The 21,963-nt window shown below is 37.8% G+C and overlaps 1 protein-coding gene across 8 annotated transcripts in view; it reads left to right on the top strand.

Annotated features, from left to right (window-relative positions):
* Positions 1 to 21,963, top strand: part of LOC115633923 (muscleblind-like protein 1) — a 242,529-nt gene that overhangs the window by 208,022 nt on the left and 12,544 nt on the right. For 4 of the 8 annotated variants that reach the window (XR_003996397.1, XM_030531434.1, XM_030531433.1 and 1 more), the window contains 5 exons: positions 1,189 to 1,359; positions 2,418 to 2,600; positions 12,590 to 12,868; positions 14,385 to 14,426; positions 15,728 to 15,845. Coding sequence is in view for 6 of the 8 variants with exons in the window: in XM_030531434.1 (XP_030387294.1) it covers positions 1,189 to 1,359; positions 2,418 to 2,600; positions 12,590 to 12,868; positions 14,385 to 14,426; positions 15,728 to 15,845 (793 nt within the window). In the remaining 2 variants the exon portion in view is untranslated. The remainder of the gene's footprint in view (positions 1 to 1,188; positions 1,360 to 2,417; positions 2,601 to 12,589; positions 12,869 to 14,384; positions 14,427 to 15,727; positions 15,846 to 21,963) is intronic. The other 4 variants (XR_003996398.1, XM_030531438.1, XM_030531437.1 and 1 more) reach the window with 2 other exon arrangements.

Genomic DNA, 21,963 nt, shown 5'->3' with positions numbered 1-21,963 from the left:
TGCCCTTAATTTGAGGCCCCAGCCTCTCGTCGACTCCGTCGAATTGTTTTTGCATGCAATCTTGCATGTGCTGGGCATTAGCTGTGATGGTCTGATCCTATGGTTATGCGCCATTATATTTATAATTGCTGTTGACATTTTGGCTTTGGTTTGCGCCATAAAGAATTTCATCGTTGCATGCCATAATCGCTCGTCATAATTGCACTTGCTAATGAAGTGAAATTATTTTTCCTTCGGATTAACACACATACTACGTGCCTATTGTTTGTGATTGTGTGGCCCAACCTATTGAAAATTTTATAGGTTCGTTTTTTTAACCACAAATACCAATTCAAAGACACGCGAAAAAATGTTAGAATACGTGCAGGTAATTAGCTTGGCCCTTTTTTAGAGAAGCATTTTAGCATGTAATGGTTTTTAAATTCCAGTAATTGGTATAATTTTCCGCAGAACATTGTGGATAAAAAAAAAACGAATAAGTAGAACTGATTTGAAACGAAAGAAAAAACGCTATCAACAAAATGTAGCCAACTTGGATATCTGCCAAAAATACCCTTCAGTGGCATATACAAATTATGTAATGTAATATGGCGAGAAACAAATGTTAACTATAAAAAGTTTAAAAAATTAAGCCCAGAAATTTTTGTGAATTCCTCTTAAATTTTTTGAAAAACGTTTACTATAAAACAGTAACTAATTAAATACTTAATACACTGGAATATAGTGCCCCACTCGAAGGCAAATGCCAAGAAATACAAAACATTAACATAAATTTTCCAAGTAATTTATGAAGTGCTTATTTATGTGTCGCGCACGCGACTTTTGTCGCACTCACAGGACCAGCAGCATCGCCAACAGCAAGCAGAACCAGAACCAGAAGAGAATAAAAACAAAAACAAAAGCAAGTGCTCCATAGATTACAAGAGCTGACAAATCGAAAACGAAATAAGAACGAAAAATGCCAGAGCAATGAAATACCAAACTATGTGGTAGAACTTACTTGTATAGCTAAATGAGAGTCCTTCTCCCCTTATTGTCCTGAGCAAGATGGGGACGAACGAATTGTTTTTATGGCACACTCAGTGGCTGTCAATTGACGGAAATTTATTAACTTGGCACTAGTGGTAGAAGTTGCAGCATCTCAACTATGCAATATTTAAACATTTTTCCATCTGCTTCTCGTTTCAGGGACGTTGTAATCGTGATAAACCGCCGTGCAAATATTTTCATCCACCACAGCATCTGAAGGATCAATTATTGATAAATGGTCGTAATCATTTGGCTCTGAAGAACGCACTAATGCAACAGATGGGCATCACGCCCGGCCAGCCGGTTATATCGGGACAAGTGCCAGCAGTGGTAAGTACGACAAACTACTATACTACTACTAAGTACTACTACTACTCGTACTATTATACGCCTAAAAGCCTGCCAGCATTCTAAGACTTTAATTGAATTTCTAAGCGCGACCGCAAGTACTGTCGTCACATCGCCATCGCCATCGCCATTCCCTTCCGCATATCACATAATACTATACATTCTGGTGGCCTTTGCCGCATTTCCATGGAAATCCACACCGAGGCCAAAGTGTTGGATTGCACAAAGTGTAAGGGAGCGAGAGAGACTGACAGGACAGACAGGCAATGAAATATGAATATTTATAAGTGGAAGCGGGCAGCAGCACTTGCTTCTGCTCCTTCTGCTCCTTCTACTGCTTCTGCAACTCGACCATGACTATGAATATCAAAACCCGAAAAATGTTATTCAAAATGCGCGAAAATGAGTAGCGTGAAGGAGTTTTTGCCGCTTCTATGCCGCACTGCATGCATTATTCATTCAGGGTGGCTCCACCAACGAACCTTACGAAAACCATCAAGCAGAATCAGTTTTTTGCTGGACTTTCATAACAAATCGAAAATTAATTCTCAAATAATTTGCGACATGCTTTTTTGGCACCACCACGGCTACAGCCACAACTGAACGAGAGCAGCCATTAGCGCGGGGTGGAGTCCCAAATTGTTGTTGATGGGGTAACCATGAGCCAGCCGATTTGGGTCGGCCATGTTCTGTGCGTCCCTCTGACTGTCGGTCTGTCCGACTGTCGGCCTATCACGCTGTGTTTGTCTGTGTGTGCTAAAAAATGCATGAATTTTCATTAGCGAGTATTAGGGAGCCACAGTGTGGAAGGATTAAACTGTTTGGTGTATTTGTTGTGTGGGGCTGGTGGGGCTGGTGGTGGCAGTGGTGGTGGTGTAAATGCGTGGCCATATTTTAAATGTTGATGAGCGTATAATGACCTGGCGGCCATTGACAAATGATTGAACGACTGTCCAAATGATTGACTGGCCGACTGACGGAATTTATAATGAATGCCGCACATGTTTTGTAATTAATTGCAGCCATTGTTGCATCCACAGGCCACAAATCCCTATTTGACCGGCATACCAGCCAGCACATACAGTCCATATTATGCGCCCGGACATTTAGTGCCTGCTTTACTGGGTCCCGATCCAACAGCCGTCGCCTCACAACTGGGACCGGTGGTGCCGCAAGCGGTGCAGGTGGCACAACAGAAAATACCACGCTCCGACAGATTAGAGGTAAGCTCCACATATCTATTTCAACAAGTACTTAAAGCCAATAAACAAAACCTACTTTACAATTATGCTTTAATTTACGCTTCGATTAATTTATGTTCTGTATGTTTGTATATTCTTTTTTTTAATCTCTCGTTTACAACACTTACACGCAATAAAAACAAAATGCAGACTGCTTTTGTTTTAATTGTATGAGCAATGTGTGTTTTATTTAGCATGCCATTTAAGAGACTTTCGTTTAAATCATTTTAAATTAGAGTTAATTAACGTATACTACCTATATATGTATAAATATTGCAACGGACATTGTGTACAGTGTTTTAAGTTATGTTCGGTTTGCCAAAATCTAAAAATCAAATAACAAAAATTTACAATTTACAAAGATGATATATACAAACACACACTTGTCTTCGTATTCGTATTCGCATTCTTATTTGAACATTCTCTAACGCGCCCCATTTGTGCAAGATACGAATGGAATGGAAAACCAAAAATCGTTCTTGTTGTTACAAAATATGACAGTTTTGACATAATCTCTTAAGTTTATTTATAGTTCATTTCTTTTACTATATTTAATTCGCCAATCTGCGGTACATTATATATATGTTCATCTGTATGCCGAAAATGCACACAATTGTATGTAGCAGGCTTTGCCTAGCAGCTGCTGCCAAGCTTTGGCCCTCCAAATGCAACCGTTTGCCAAAACCCAAAGTGCTGCGAACTCTTCGGGAATAGCTGTACGACATTGAATTAGAAATGTCCGCAAAAATCAAATTAAATTCGTGCTTGCACCTTATATATGTTTTTTTTCTTTTGAGGTATTCCAATTTTTTAGTTCATGTACGTAATTCCATCAAAATACCTTTTGCAACAGTTGCCTATTTGGCTTGGCAAACTAGAGTTTCCAGAATTCTCCAACAAAAGCCAATTGTAGATTTTGACTTTTTTCTTTATCGACAGGAAGAGTAGAGTAGATGTTAGCAATCAATGCAATAGTTAAGGTCCAATGGCGTTTTCCTTGTCGTTTCATACAATATTGTCGCACAAAAGTGTGAAAAATCTGAGTCAATCAAAATATTTTCCCACTAAACTCAGCTGGCATTGCAATTTACTACCAATCCGGAAGAGAAGGAAAATACAAGTATGATGGGCTACCCATTGGCTCTCTACAGGTTAAAATATAGATTTTCGTAAATTAGTTAGAGAAATTTAAAACTAAGTGAGAACGTTTTTTGTTCTTGAAAGAACTTGATCAGCGCTTGTTTCCTAAACACTTCTACCCCCTCTTTTCACTATTTAAGTGAATCTTTACTTTACTACTTTTACTTCAAACCCTTTTCCCCTTAAATGTTGTAGCTTTTCTATCTGGTATGTGCTGAATATATATAAGTACTTTTATATCGAATATCTTATGGGTCCAAAATATGTTCTTCTTTGTGAACCAATTTGGTTTCAGTTGACGACCTAATGTTGTTGTTTCCTTCTCCGTTTTTCTTTTTTGTATTCTTGTGTTATTGTTTTGTTTGTGTTATCGTTATCCTGCATTTTGTTGTTTACAGCACTATGAGAAAATGACAAATACTTATAAAAACAATTTAATCGGCACGCTCAAAATTAAAAAGGCAAGTAAAGCAACCCCAAATCCCGCCCGAAATGCCACTAATAACAACTACTATACTCGTATAACTGCAACGACAATTGCAATTGGCAGACCCCGCCGCCACACAGCATGCTACAAAAATAACGCTCCTATTGGCTAACACGCAAAAAACCAACCAGCAATAGCAATCAACCAACTTTCGAAAAATTAACGGTACAATATTTTGCGCAAATACTTACTGTTCCTATATACATATATATATGTTTGTTTTTTTTTTTGGTTCCTCAAATACAACAAATGAACTGTTACTGAATATCCTTCCATTATTTCCACACACACACACACACAAACACACACAAATAAAACACCAACTACTACAACAACAAAACCAAAAATGATAATAAATCCGAATCCGAATCTGAAAAATTTGCCAACACCAACCAACCAACCAAACCGAAACCAACCACCGCCTATAAACACACACACACACACACACTTGTACACTCAACTGCTGCCACTTTGCTATCGCTGCCGCCCGCCAAACAACCAACCAACCAACCAACCAACCAACCAACTACAAACAACAACTACAACAACTACTCCAATCAACTGTTCAATCCAACCAACACACTATATGCAACAACAACAACAACAATGCTGCCAAATCAATCGAAATGAAAAAAAAAAATGCCAACGCCAACTGCAATAATGCAAACTATGAAAAAAAAACAACAACAACACAACAACAACAACCAAAAATGTGTGTTCCAGGTGTGTCGCGAATTCTTGCGCGGCGCCTGCAAACGCGCGGAGTCCGAATGCCGATTCGCACATCCGCAGGAGAGCGTCGCCAGACACGATGATGGTTCCATCACGGTTTGCATGGACGCCGTGAAGGGCAGATGCGCACGTGAACCCTGCCGCTACTTTCATCCCCCCCTGCACCTACAGGCACAATTAAAAGCGGCGCAAACACGCGCCACCGCTGTCGCTGCTGCAGCTGCGGTATGGCTATTTCTATATTTACTTTACTTTCATTTCGATTTCGCCTATCTTTTGTTCCCCTTTCGCACCTCTTTCCCCAATCGAAAGCAAACACAGCAGAACGAAAAAGAAGTGCGAAAGATTTCTGCGTTAATTTCCTTTTCATTTCGTTTTTTTTTTTTGTTTTATTGATGAATTGATTTACTTTTAAGCCGCCTAACGTTTACATTATGATTTTCAATCTAATTTTTTATATACGATACTACATATATAATTGTTTTGTGTATGTGGCAGCTGTTCAAATAAATTTATGATTTACAAATAATTATTTTTTACTCTCAGTTTGTTTTTTGTACGCAGTTCTTGCCAAATAGCAACTCACTGTTACTTACTGTTATTGTTCTTTTCTTACTTCCTTACTGTATTTTAATTTAAATACATTTTGTTGTCAATGATTTCAACAAACTACTACTACAACACTTTTACTCTTGCACTAACACACGCCACAAAGTATGCTACGATATTTTTATCTAGTGTTTTTTATACAAATTCCATAGCCTCTAGTCAATAGCTAGTTAGACAAATGCAAATCAAAACCAAAACTAAAAAAGAAAAAAGAACTATCAGTTTATTAGCTGAGTGCGCAACTTATTTAAATTTGCTTGCCTCCATGACTCGACTCAAAATTATGGAGCAATGTGTAATGGAATTCTGTTGTAATGCCGTTTAATGTTGAACGATAAGTAGTTAGTGCTGTTCAGCGCATTACCGCTCTACTGCAAAACTATAAAGATTTATTATTGAGATTGACTTGCCATTACCCATTATCCATTATTCTCTTCCCAGCAGTTAATTACCAAGCAAATTTAATTAAAATCAAATGCTGCATGCAAACAATTTAATTAACCTTATGCAAAGCGAATAAGTATACACATTTATGTTTGTTAAAACAATAGTCCACAAACATATGCACACTCACACACACACAGACACACACGTCTATATATAATTGTACAAAAAAATGCTGGCTATTTATGTTGTATTTAAATGACACCACTGCCGACAATGCAATAAGTGCTTAAGCGCCAAAAATAAATGAAACACGCATTTACATGCACATTAGAGGACTACATGAGGAAAGTCAGCATGTGTGCAAATTTACACATATAGAACCTCACATGTATAAGTATATATATCGAATTAACGTGATTGAGATCAACATTCAGACAAATAAAATTCAAATTTAAACTATAGTTTCGATCTTCAAATTAAAAACTTACGATGTGTCCAAAATGTTACAAATAAATAGGACTTCTTTATCGAAAAACTTTATTTACTTCGTTTCGAAAAATAGTTGTATATCTAAAATTCTCGACACAAATATTTTGAAAATTTGAGAAAATCACGATTGAAGGAAAGCCATCATACAAATTGTCAAATCCAGTAGTCAATGCCTTTCAGTTAAGAATAATTAGAAATCAGGAATTATAGTGGATTATACGCCAATCCGAACTATTTTCCGAATGGGCCCCATTGGCTCATCATATAAATAAGATACATATTGAGATTTCATTAAAAATCGTTTCAACTAGAGATGAGGTATATGCGTTTAAAAGTACACCCATGCAACTCTCTCATATATATGTGTACAGTGCAATGTGTCAAGTGGCGTTAAAATAAAAACTTTATATGCACATATAATTATTTAAATTTTGGTGTTATTTTAATGAAGCTGCATATCCGCAACATGCACATTAAATTTCATGCCTAATTAGAAAGGCGTCGATGATATTAATTATGTTAATGTAAAGTAGTTTATATTTGAATCGTGGCTTAACTCGCTATATCTATGTGCAAAAAATATGAATTATAGCTGGCGTGATTCTTCAGAGCCAAGCTTCCAATAGCAAACAAATTAGAGAGAAACGAAATATTCTACGCACAAGCTCGGGCGTTTCTTTTGAGAAGAACGGAGGGGTCATAAGTTTCCATTTCATTGGAAAATTGTTGTTACATAAGTTTTGTGCTCCATTTATTGTATGGAATGCCTCAGTTCCATCCTACTCCATATGTTTTCTTTAAAACAAGCTTGCTTTGCAAAACACTTAAAGGGGGTTTTTTCTCCAGCAACAACAGCTAGTTATTAAAAGAAAGTAAATCACAAAAGCAAATAAAAAATCATTGATTTAATATCAGGCATATCAGGCGCAAAATACAAAATTACATTTTAAACAATAACATTTAAACTTGAGCAGCGCGCACACAAATAAAGATTTCTGTGCGATACCACTCACACACACTCGCACAGACTGACAATCGTGTAAGGAACAACGTGGAAAATATGTTGGGGCTCACATAAAACACGCCATAAATGTTGATTTTCGTTGGAAAATTAACATTTATTACAACATGCGTTAAAACTTTAAGCACGCAGTCGGGCAGGCGGTCCGACATGCTCGGATCACAAACACACAAACGTGGGCGCACGTACGTGATTTTTTCCATATGTGTATGTGTGTGTCTGGCATTGCCGTGGCCTCTGCCCGGGCGCCAGCTTGGGTCCGGGGCTAGAGTTGGCGCTGGGCCTCTATGCGCTGCACTTAATTCGCGACTTAATTGCTTTCTGCTGAAAATGTATTTGACGCTGAAAACAACGTCATCGTCCTCGCTGCCTCCCCCTGCCTGTGCTGCCATTGCCGCCGTTGTTGTTGCCCCAACGTGACACACATAATTGCAGCATAATATCGTATAAAGTGAAAAATTGTTGCAGCATTCAAGTAATTCAATCGTGTCATGCCAGCCAACAAGCCCAAACGGCAAACGTGATTATTGTATGAAATTGTCCTTTGACACAAGCTCACACTTACACTCACACACACACACGCACACAAATACGCCCCCACACTTACACAGCCGCGCATAATTTTCTTTATGGCTTTGGCTTAATGCGATTACAAGTATAGCCGCAGCATCGGTCAGACCTGGCCCAAAATGTTGTTACCGCTTTTTACAATAAACACACCTATCTAACTGTTTATTTGCAGTATTTATTTAATGCCTAATTACTAGTTATAGCAATACTACCTTAAATGCTCGTAGCTTCAAATCTTTAAACCTCTTTATTTGTTAAGTAAAAGAGTGCAAGTAAAAGACTTTCTTTGAACTCATCAAAGCACTTTAATAAAATTCAAAATTCTTAGAGATGAATTAGTTCGTAAAGATCGATTGTACTATTCTAGGTACATGTGATTATACCACATAGTGGATCAACTAACGACATCATAGCCATTCGTATAGAACTCTCTAATTCCCGATGCAGCGTTGCTAATTTAGCGATAAATTTTATTTTTTGTTTTGTTAACTCAGGCTTATTTCATAAAATTCTATTTTATTTTCTTCACACATAAGAACTACAAGTATACCCTTACATTCCAACATATTAATATAGCTTAAAATATATACATATATTTACCTATACCTATGATAATCTTGATTCCCTATTCAACTTTACCCCCAAAATATTCAGTAACGCCCTATCATACATACATACATAGATCATAGCAAATACTATCCATAACTCATATTGTATTCCTAGACCTCCAATACAACATACAAATACTATATGTAAATACTTATCTTAATTATTCCTGCTAGCTAGGGGTATTACTGCATGGCGCAAGCTGCAGCGCACAAGTGGAACAGTAAAGTGCTGTTCCACTTTTGCCTGCAAAATAACTTCAATGTGCTGCCCTGACACCCATTTCAAAATATCTCCCATTTCCTTACAATACTCTTAAATGTTGCTAGTTTACTCCTTCTAATACTATACATATACCTATACAATACATAATTCTATCAATATATCAATATATAGTATATCTTTTTAAAAGACTAGAAGTTGAACTCAACAGAACAAGCATAAACAATACAAAACACAAACAGATCCAAAGCTATAGCTTGCTGAGGCGAACCACACTGTATAGGCTTAGCGAGCCTCAGAATCACGCCACAGTCCAAACACTACAACTATACAAGTTTGAGTTTTAATTTATGTTTTCTGTTTTTGGTGATGATTGTTACTTCCTATTCTTACTTATGTGTTCAGATCCTTTCGTTTTCGTTTGGCGCTATATGAATAAGGTAAATAAAACTGCAGGCGCCGAAACCCCACGTTCTTACAAATTGTACTCTCCAAGCATACACATAACCGAACACTACTACTTTGATTACTCATATACATATACTTACGGATTACGAATTCTACTTGTATGCTATCCAGTGAAAATATAAATTAGTTCTGCAGACATTTACGCAAATAACTGGATGAACATCATCGTTTCCTCATGCAAGATGTAACGACTGGTTATTCGTTAATAAATAATATAATACCATATTTGTTTATAACCCATAACATTTATTGGGAATATAGGAGAATCATTGGGCTATATGACAAAGAATTAGAATTTATCGCAGTTAAATAGATAATACTGAAAAAAATTATTTGGAAGGAATTTAGAAATTGTTTTAAGCTCAGATTAGAAGCGAACATTTCGATGGTTGGTTTTATGCAAAAATGAAAAAAAAAAATGACATTTTTTTAAAAAAAAAAACTGCAAAAAAGGCTGTGTTCTATACGGCTCATCCGTACTCATACATATAGTATGTTACCTCTGGCACCTGGCACGCTTTTCTCTGTTACATGCATAGTTTTCGGACAAATTCGTTCAACATTATGCTTCCGGCACAGTTTATAAAAAGCCCCAACCGTTTTTGACTGCATTCCCAAATAGTCCAACTGTAAGCAGATCCGACAGCAAAATTAGCAACGTACATGTTTTCAAAGCAAAGTCGAACTATATCCGTCCAATCGAAGTCAAACGCTGCGCTTCAGGCCATGCTGCTGACCACCAGCCCTCGGGCCTGTCGCTGTCGAAGTGTCATGTCGTGTACCACAAACAACAAACCAAAGCATGACCACCCAAAACTAAAATCCCCATGTAAGCGCAACGGGATACGAGGCGCCAGGAATGTGCAGAAGAAGGAAATAAAGTCTATGGAAAGCCCGCTGTGCGTTGATTTTTTTCCTCCCAAAGCTGAGCCGAGCTGACCAGATATGTAAATGTCAACCTGTGCTCTGAACCCGGCGTGCAATGTTGATGCCGGGAAGGACTACTACGGCACGGATTAGTCGGCAGGCTAACGTTTGAACCGGAAAATTAACTAAAAGCAGAGATTTCCATGCCAATGAATTGTACAACGGCAGCGTGCCTCACGTTTTTTATTCCCTGTTTTTTTTTTTTTTTTTATAGACTCGCTTGTGCCGCAGTTGACCCCAAAAAGCAGCATACAACACAACAGGACACACAGTCCATACACATACACACACACACACACACACAAACTTGTACACATAGAAAAAGTGCTGTGCCCAAGCGAATTAATCCATTTGTAGCATTCATTGCCGGTGACATGGAGGCCAAATTCGTTGGGCCACCCCACCGCAGACTCTCCCGTTTGGCCATAGTCCGCCCAAAGAACGTGTCCATATGGCCCAAACTTTCACTCCCCCCTCCTCATAGCCATTTAAATGCAAATTTTTTGTACTCTTCCATATGGCCTCCGGCACGGCACGGCAGCCTAAATGTATGCTAAGTTATGTTTTCTCTGTTGTTTTCTGTTGCTGTTGCCGTTGCTGCCCGCTTAGTTATTAGCACATGTGGCGCCCAACCGAGCCAACCATTTGCGGATCTATTTCCTCCTTTTGCTTTTTTGTGTGTAAATTGCGGTGTTAAACGTATTAACACTGATCCCTTTAAATGTACGGAATGTGTGTGTATGTGTGTGTGCGAGTTGGAGAACCTTGTCGCGTTTATAAATGAATTTATAAGTAATACACTCCATTCCACTGCACTGCACTCTACGTTACTCTTTGTGGCCATCAGGAAGCATCGAATTGTGTAACTTGTTGGTTTTTATGCTTCCATTTTTCTGTTGTTTTTTGTATAATTTTTTTGTTTGTGCAGCAGCAACGATGCATTGGTAGGTATGTTTGTATTTACCCCTGCATGTATGTGGAAAACAAAAGTGCTTGGGGCTGGCAAACAAAATTGGCGTACTGTTTTATTATATGCCTCTCTCTCTCTTTCTCTCTCTCTCTGCCGGCCTCTACCGGTTTGATCTGGTCATATGTTTTATTTATCAATATTTAGTTTCAATGCAAATACGAAATACGAATGTGTGCTCAAAAATCAAATCGAATCAAAACAACAAACCTTGGCAAAATTGTTGTTTTTTTAAAAATCATAAAAGCAATAGCTATTGGCTTTTGAATCAAAGCGAAAACATTTTGTTGCGTTCAAATGTTCATTTATACATACATATGTACGAGTAGTATATATATATGCAGGCACATTTCAAATATACATATGTATTTAAGGCAAAAATAAACATCTAAGTTAGTTGTAAGCGTTTAAGTTAACATTTAAAATAATTAAATGGTATTTATTCAAATAAGAAACAAAGCTTTTTTCGCTTTTGTGCTTTTGGCAAGCTTCTACAAATGACTGATTAATAATATTTTATTTCAACACTCTTAAACAAATTAACAAATGTTTGCTAACCAGCTTCTCTCACACAAATGTTATTTTTATTATGTGCTTCTAATGACAATTGATTTTGTTTTTCATTAAAATGATTAACAATTTCTAACTTGTAACAATTAGTTGGTAATGCATTTTATCCTAAGTTTAAATATAAAATTTATAAACATTTACAAAGAATCTATTGAGGGACTGAGAAAATTGTGAAAATGTTTGTCCTCTAATTGGGGAAATGCTTCGGATGTACCCTCAATATTTATACACATAATTTTACAAATAATTGTTATTTTCAAAAAGTACTATACATTTGATCTCTTTATATTTGATTCTTTTTGTTTTCTCTTATTTATTTATAAACAAAAACCATTCGTACTCTTCTACTATTATGTATTCCATCTGTTCGCCTGTGCCACACTGTAATTGCTTCTACGATGGATGGTGCCACAAAAAAAAACACACACACACACACACCCAACTACGAATACACACACACACACATGCACAATACACACACATTAAAAAAAACGTTGTCACACGAAAATTATTAATATTTGCATTCGATTGTAATGAAATACTCGGATGTCAACACTAATTCCACTTCAACAATTCGAATTGAAAATGGTCAACATTTGAAAAACTTAAAATATTAAAATATATATAAATATATATACACGCGTGTGTGTATATTACTACTGAAACGAATTTGTTGGCTGCCTAATTACGTGACACAAACAATTTCAATTGATTTCTTTTTAAATGACAACTGCACACGCACGTCCACACACACACGCACACACACACGCACACAGACATCACCTGTTACGGCTGCTACACTGACACAACAACAACAACAACAACACCACCACCACCACCAACAACAACAACAGCATCAGCAACAACACCTTGCCAACAACACCATCCCAACGGCTGGCGGCGTTGCTGCCGCTGGCACAGCAACAACAACAACAACACCCACAAGCAACGCTGCCGCTGCTGCTGCTGCCGCCGCCGCCGCTGCTGCTGTCATGGGCCATGCACTGGAAGTGGGCAAGAAGCGTGCAGCGGACACTACTGATATGTTTCCACTGGTATTTTGTTTTTCACTTACTTTTTATTATTGATTACCGATCATTGACTAATTGGTTTAGTATGTGTTTCATTTCTTTCATATTGTTTTTTTTTTTTTTGTTTTTTCTATTTCTCTGTTTTTTGCCAATTCCGTTGTGTTGCTCCAGCTTATAATTTGTATAATTAGTGAACTCTTTGCATGCTTCTAGTAGTTCAATAACTAACTGATTTGCTCGACTTTGGCACACCTATGCTATACCTATGATGGTTAACTTCAGGCACATCAGTGTCCCATCAATCAATGTTTATTATCGAGAAGGCAACCGCACCTCTGCCTCAGCCTCCGCCTCCGCCTCTCGCTTCAATCCGATTCACAGTCCTGACATCAAGAGCATCATCAGCACTCCTCCAGGCAGCACGGCATTTAATTTGCAAAATGAAGTCATTATCGGGCATATCAAAAGCGCAAACACAGACACACACACTCACACATTACTAATCAATAAACACACACACACACAGACACAAATCTATTTGACTTGACGCGCCCCATTCAACAGCGTTCATGAGCCCCGCTTGGGCTGCCATTTATCCTTCAGTCGGCAACGCTATAGCTATAGCGTGAGGAATTTAACCATATGATAAATCACATTTGGCTGGCAAGTGTTAATTAAAATGATTTAACTGATAATTGCCAAAGCGCCAACATGCACACATACTTGTACATACACAACCATATAACCACTATACTCGTATGTATATGCTATACATACGGGCATCAGCTCTTTCTTTGGCTTGCCTCTTTATGCTGTTACCGCTCCTGCTCCTGCCGCTGCTGCCGATGTAGTAGTTGTTGTTGCTGTTACTGTTGCTGTGAATGTACCGCTTGCATTCGCATTCACATTCGCAATCGTTAATTGTTTAAGTGCTTTTTCAGATTGTGTAATTAGTTGAACACGCACATTAACCCGTTGGCTCTGCTACGGCGCATTTCTTGCCATTTATTATTATTGATTTTACATACAATTTGTTTAATTTTACACACAATTGCATTTCTAGATCTATATATACATATGTATTTCGTCTATATATACTTAGTTTACCTAAGTAACTGAGCGCCTAATATTAATCCAAATACTATATATTACTAATTTTCTTGTGTTCTCTCTTTCCTCATTTGTTTACTTTTCGATTCTTTGTTCGTGTTCGTTTTATGTCTGTGTTACTGTGTTGCCCAAAACAAAACCAAAAAACGAAAAAACAACATATATACATATCTATATATATATATATATGAAAATCATAACAATAATGAAACTGTACAAATACCAACAAAAACTATCCCCCAAACTAATCTGCATCGATGAACAACAAATCAACGTTCATGCACACCATAACGATGAATGAAATTTTTGAACGACAAAAAATACATGTCATTGGTATTTAAAAAAAATATTGAAAATTGTTGCTGCTGTATATCAATAATATAAATTAAATAAATAAATAATGCATAATGTATACACAAATACCAAAAAGATGGATGTTAAAACCGCTGGTTCATTTTACTATGATAATTTCGTAAGTATTCAACAAATGAACAACCATAACGCAAATACTCCAAATATTCAATATTCACATTTATATAATTTTCAAATAAATTTTAATCATATTTAGACTGTGTTTCTTGCTTTCCAAATATACTCGCCTAGTATAGTATAACCAAACTAATGGTGCCCGTCGATACCCAAAAAATATTCAACAATTTGTTGTTGCTAACCCGAATAGTAACGCTTTGTCCGTCTGTGTTCCAATCGTATTCATTCTGTCTCCTCCACTCGCCTCTCTTTTCAAGTTACACAGAATAGTTAAATTGCCTCAAACTTTCATTCAATGCGGTACTTCGTGGCGCAATTTTGGTCTCTTCATATCCACAGCCTTTTTAGTACACGGGTCATTAATTACAGAAATCATTTTCTGCCAGGAACACAGTTTAAGATAAATTCTAAATAAAAAATATAATCACAATATTGGCAAACATAATTGGCGCATGCATTCTACAAACCTTTTGAAACTCTAACTAATTCTATGTATGATTAATAATCTATATACGTTTATAAAATTATTGACGAAATCAATAACATGAAAATATTGCACCAAATACGGCTCCTAAATAAAATCGGTTCGGTTATTGGTCAAATGCGAAAACGAGAACAAAAATTTAATTCAACAAAAGAAAAAACATTTCATTCAGTATGCTGTTTATTTGATTTACATTATCATTTGATGAATACACTTTTTCAACATCCCATAAGCCCTAAAGTGCTGCAATATTTATTGGCCAATATGCTCGGAATACTTTTTAAAAAGATCCCTTTGTACTATATACTTTACATTACTGCCTGGCTCAGTGTTTTGTACAGTTGTTGTTAAACTTTATGTTCATAAATCATTTCACGAAACTTGCTGAAGCATCGGCTTGCCAGAAAAATAAACCAAAGTCCTGCAAAGCACAGCCTTCCCGTCCAGCCCAGTCCTGTTCATTATACAATAACAATAAAACTCGGAGCTCTGCACGCAAATTTTTGTTTAGTCTACTATTATAACCGTTTTAATTATTTAAGTTTCGTTTACTCTCAACTTAATATTCATTTATTTCATTTACATGTTAAAAAATAACTTCGACTACCCTTTCATTGGCACACAAATTCAAAGTGAAAATCAAAATTAGTAAGCGACGTGATAGCTCGTTTGTAAGCTATTGTTAAATTGTAAAGCTATAACAGCCTAAGCTACAGAAGTAGTTAATGAACTGATAATAAATGAAATTGAAGCATATAATTTACTAATCATTCAACCGCATGTTTCTTTTTGCATCTCAGCAATTCTCTGGCATGGTGCCGTTCAAACGTCCAGCTGCCGAAAAGTCTGGCATTCCAGTGTATCAACCCGGTGCGACAACCTATCAACAACTAATGCAGCCCTACGTGCCAGTCTCATGTGAGTATCCACAACCAGTTGCAATAAGTAGCGCCATATCTACTACTACCACTACAACTACCAGTAATATTAATAATAATACTACTATTAATAATATAAATACTACTGCTACAAATACTACTAATGATAATATTGATAATAATGATACAACTGCTACTACAACAACTACAAATACAACTGCTACTATGGCTATCGATTGTAATACAACACAAACAATTACAACTACAACAACCACGCCAACAAACAACACAACACAAGCAACAGCCGAAGAGCTTGAGTCCACAACAACAACACAAACAACAACAGCCTCATTGTGCGATCCCCCAACACCCCACAGCAACGGTAGTGCTAGTCCCTCCAGTCCCCCCGCTCTCCCCCATTCACCCAACGCGCCCACCGCACGCGCTTCCCCCACTAGCGAAGACACCAACCCGAACGCTTTTCACGCCGCTACCAGCGACAACAACAACTACTTGACATACATCAACAAAAACCTGAACGGCAACAAGTCCGAAGCGAACAGCGACGAGCCAAGATCCGAGGCGTCCGCAGTCAGCAACTCCGCTGCCGCCGATGAGTCCGCTGGCTCCCCCTCCCACAGCACCCCCTACGCGTTGGCCACTCCCCCACGCTCGTATCAGTCAGCTCCAAAGCAAAATGGCGAGCAAAGCTATCTGCGCTACAATGGTGTCGGTGTTAGCGCCAGCACCTCGAGTGCGCCCTACACCAACGGCCACGGCCATGGCCATATCTACACCGGTGGCGGCATTCTGCCCACGCCCACTTCCAGCAGCAGTAGCAGTGCCAGCAGCAGCACAACCACAAACGCCATATTCTCCCATCCCTATCAAGCGCAGCAGCAGCGTCTCAGCTACGCCATGCCAGCCTACAGCTACGGCAATCTCTATACCAGCTATGGCGGCATGACTCCAGTCAGCAGCGCTGCCCCCGTCGTCAGTATGGCCAGCTCACAGGTGCCCAACTCCTATGCCCAGGCGCAGGCACAGGCACAGGCACAAGCGCAAAACTCGTACGCGCAGGCGCAGGCACAGGCGCAAGCGCAAGCACATGCTCATGCACAGCAGCAACAACAAGTGGCACAGGCACAAGCCGCCTATGCCCAGCAGGCTTACGCGGCCTATGCGGCGGCTACGGCTCTAGGGCCTGGTCCCTATTACGCGGCCGATGCTGCCACATTGGCGAAGGAGGTGGCCCAAAAGAACTATGCCATGAAAGTGGCGAGCGCCGGCAAATCAGCGGCTGCTCCAACTGCTGCTGCCGCATACACGGGCATGACCCTAAATAAGGCCTTTGTGGCGCCGCCACAGCCCGTGGCACCACCTGCCCAGCCCAATCTTACCGCCTTTCTGCAGATGCAGGCGCAAGCGCAGGCCGCCGCCATGGCACAAATGCGTCAGCAGCTTGGCTCCTTGCCGAACTCAGGAATGTCGACACCAGTGCCTCCGGGCACCCCAGTACACCCCAGCAGTTCAAGAGGTGCTGTTGTTGGCAGCCCCAGCACACCCACTGCTAGTTACTTGTCCACTGCTGCCACACCCACAATGATGCGCGCGCCCAGTGCTCCAGCTGCTGCGCCCATCCAATTGGCCACGGCCACCAATTCGCCATACGGAGCAGCAGCTGCTGCCCCTGGCTTTTTCTATCCCGGCGTAATGCCCACTTCGGCTGTGCCCGGTGGCTATGCCGCCTATGCCATGCCCACGGCAGCACCCACAGCTCAGCAGTATGCTGCAGCGGCTGCGGCCGCCGCTGCTGCGGCAGCTGGGCAACCAAATGGTGGTGCAGCAGTAGTGCTGAATCCTTATAAGAAAATGAAAACCTCCTAAACAGCAACAAACAAGTTCCAAGTGAAGACCTCACGAGCACACACACACACGCACTTGCCCACACACACACGAACAAAAATACACAGACGGACTAAGATACTACGATGACTTAGAATTCACAGACGCAACTGTACTTAAACTCGTTTTTATTGGCTATTTTTTAGTCTCACATTGAAAACGTACTATAAGAAACGTATGAAACGTGTGCCTCATTTTACTTGGAAAGTAGCTAGATGCGTTAGATTTTAGTTATACCATGTACCATAGGCATTATGATTACTTAGTCTAGAAAGCACGCCATGCTTGCACAAATTTCTGTAAACTATCTACTCAAAGATCGTCACAAAACTGAACTATCAAGCCTTCCACCTAATACTTAAACCATGACAAAATAAAAAAAATTAAAATATTTGTCATAAAACCCGTTTGCTGTACAAGTAGCTTTCAATAAACAAACAATGCTTACATTTCGATTATCCCTTCGCATTTAAAGACCTTCACTCCCTATGCCATAATCCACAAAATTTCGGAGCTATTTCGACTTGGTGCCTAAATGCCATTCAATTTGTATAATACAACGACTTCATTTTGCCATTTTCATAGCGAGTTTTAAATGCGCACCATAATATCCCATGAAGAGCATTTAGTCCTTAAGTTCCTTTTCAGTAGAGCTTAATTAACAGAAACAATAAATAGTAGAACGAAGGTAAACGAAACACTGTGATAGCTAACACAATAGAAAAGATTCAGATCAGTAGAAGCGCTCCCAAGACGCGGGTACGTAATACCGCAAAAATACCTACCTTTCGTTCCTATTAAATGCCATAAATCGCTGCATACTCTGCTGTGAGGTACAGTTGTGTGCGTACATGCTAGCTGTTGGCTGTCTCGCTCTCTTGGCAATCTCTGCCTGACTCTCTCATTCTCTCTCTTTCTCTTGTACTTCTCTTACACTTCAGCTAGTTAGTTAGCTAGCTAGCTAGTTCTTTCTAGTTTGTGATTAGACTAGCCGTGAATGCTGTTGTATTTTAATTGTTTTATTAATTGATTTTGAGCAACGAACATGATTAACGAATATTGACTAGTTTATACATAGAATACTACATATACTATACACGCAAAAAATAAAATTATGTTATACGCTGTATTTTGCTATACATACATAATTACGATATACATACAAGTACATGCATACATGAACACTATGTACTCTAGACTTATCTTCACACTCACTCATATACAACTGTACATTACACTAAAGCTCTAAATTCTGAAATCGAATTGAAAATTTTGTAAACCAATTTAGAAATCGTACACTTAGCCACATCCCGCTCGTACACACGAACACAATCGCCAACACTCTCAATCACTGTCTATCTATCCGTTTCACTCTAACACATTCACACTTACGCCCACTGTTAAGCCACCAAAATTATGTTATGTTACTGTTATGTTAAAAATTACCCTTTCGTTGACAAAAAACAAAGAAAACTCTAGAAACACCTTCTAGATAAATTTTTGTGTTTTTCTCTCACTCTCTCTCTTTCTCTTTTTGGCATTTTTATATATGATGTGTACTTATTACAAATGTTTTCTGTCCATTTTTTCGTTTAGAAGAGAAATAAAACAAATCAATTTATGTATTCAACAATTCAATGTTTATTAAATAAAAATGTATGGCAAATGAATTAAGTTTTTAATTTTAGATCTCGTGTGATTTCTTTACGTAATCAACTCCATGTTTTTTATGTAATTTTACCGTTATATGATTTATGTACTTACACCCCTATTACACATTTTTTTGTTAGCGTAGTTATGTTTTCTTTTTCAAATTGATTTAGTTTAAACATAAATGCATACAAACATAAATGCCACTGACTTGCGCATTTGCAAACTTATACAACATTTATGCGTGCGATAATCGTGAAAAATAGGAATAAAAAGCTATTGAAAATTAAATATTGGATGATCAGGAAAGTCATGCATTTGTTGAAATTCTTCTACGACATAAATTGTTAAATAACCATTATCGTCTACGCATAAATGCAGTATTAGTCCGATTTATCAGTAACGCTCCAAGAAAAACATACAGCGTTGCGCTCGAAGTTCTTAATTAGTTGATCTTTAAGATAATGATTATCTCTGTAAAATTTGTTTTTAATTTAAACGTACATACTATTATGTCTAATGTTAAAATGTTAAATGTTTGCCACTAATTTAGTTTCTATAGTTTATTCATGTTTACCTAAAAAAAAATATATCGTGTTTTTAAATATAGTTTGAGCCTTTAAAAAAAAAAAAAAAAAAACTACTTATTTGTGTGTTGGTATTTTATTTTGGTTTTCCACATAATCGACTCATGATTAATTGTGTTTTATGTTGTGCCGCTTTCTACACCCTCTTGTATGTCTATTATATGCCAACATATACTCGTATCTATGCCGACCACGCCCCTCACTCAACCCCATTCTATACGCCTTTCACACACAAGCGCGCTTTGGCTCGCCGCACCATTTTTTCTTTTCACTCTGCGTGCTCGACTTACCGCTTACTCTCAATTTGATTTGCGCATCCCCAGCTTAATTAAGCAATGCCTATACAAAGAACCCAACAAACAAAATCCACCATCACCAATCCATACACTTTCTAGGAAGCTAACTATCTAAATGCCTGCCTGACTAGTCCTGTCTGTCTAGAATCCGACTTAACCTTGTGCTTTTTCATTACCTATGTCTTCCAAAACCAACTCAAATTCTTTACGTTCAGCTCAAAGTGCAATGACAAGCAAAATGAGTACGCTAACCAATAAATAAAAATTTTATTCGTTTTTCGGCTATTTTTAGTGTAGTATCTAGCTGTAAAATCTGACAATGAAATGCATATACTATAGCTGTTAATGCTTGACTTGATCTCGTTTGTTATGGCAGGCTTATTAAGTTAAGAACTGTGCTTACCTAACATGCGAAGACTACATACATATATCGAAAACTATGCTAGCTAATTATGAAACAAATAAAATCTACATAAATACTATATATATATATAGAATATTTTAACTAAAATATAGTACAATCGCAATATTCTATATTACTTACCATATAATTGTCGAGTTCCCTTATTGTGTCGTAACTTTTGTCGTTAACAACGTAGATATGTTGCTGGTAGCGAAAGAAAAGCAAAAAAAAACAACAAAAAACAAAATCTAGAGCAGTGTATGCAACAACAACAACAACAATTACATTCAAGAAAATTAACAAACAGCTCACTGCATGTTGGACACTGAACAAAGCAGTTAATTTGTTTATACAGCTCGCAAAACAGAACACTCTCTTTTTAAACCAAATAAGAAATACTTCAATTACTCACAATTGCGAAACAAATAGAATGCTGCTTTTTTCAATTCAATTACAACTTAACATTATATTTACATTGCACTATTAAGAGAAAATCTAACAACTGCTATGCCGCTTCAAAAACTCTAAAAGCTTTAAGTTCATGTTAAAATAAATACTATAAATAAATAACTGTGTACACACTTACCAAAATGGATCAAAAGCGGATCAAATGGCGTTTTAACAGTGGTACAACAGTGGTGTAACAGCGCCTTAACAGAGCAGTTGAAGAGCATTAGAAGATGATTTCGTTTCATATGCATTTTAACGAGTATACAAGGTATTTACAGAACAACTGATTTACAGCAATTGGTAGAGAATTTTGAGCTCTTGTTGCTCCTTTGTAGTGTAGTCTCCCGGTTTAGCGGAAACTGTTAGGCACACATAGGCCAAAAACTCTCCAGCCATTTTCATTTAAACTAGTAGTCCATATAAGTATATAGTATTGAACAAAAAGTTACAAATTTATAGCAACCACAAAAGTACAGTACCGTCCATTCGACTAATGTAGCACAACCACAGTTGATGTTGAACGAAATAGACTTTATTTTTTGTAGACACGAGCTCAAGAAGATAGAATAGAATCTGCGCACAGCTTTTAAAGTTACCCTTGAACAAGACATTAAGCAACTGCGAAGAAATATATACACACACATAAATATATATGAAATGTGTAAAGTGGAAAACATTATTACATAAGTTTTTTTGCAAAAAAAAAAAAAAAAAAAATTAGCTAACTGAATGTGTTACACAAGTAAAAATTTCCGGAAGTGAATAGAAAAGATCATGAAAATATAAAAAGTTGCATGAATGTTTTGCTGCTGCAAACAATCGCCAAGAATAAATCTTTGAATTCAAATTGTGGAATAATTATTTTAA

Source organism: Scaptodrosophila lebanonensis, unplaced genomic scaffold (genome assembly GCF_003285725.1).
Source record: "Scaptodrosophila lebanonensis strain 11010-0011.00,11010-0021.00 unplaced genomic scaffold, SlebRS2 tig00000001-arrow-pilon, whole genome shotgun sequence".
NCBI lineage: Eukaryota > Metazoa > Arthropoda > Insecta > Diptera > Drosophilidae > Scaptodrosophila > Scaptodrosophila lebanonensis.
This window is presented reverse-complemented; position numbering and strand designations above follow the sequence as displayed.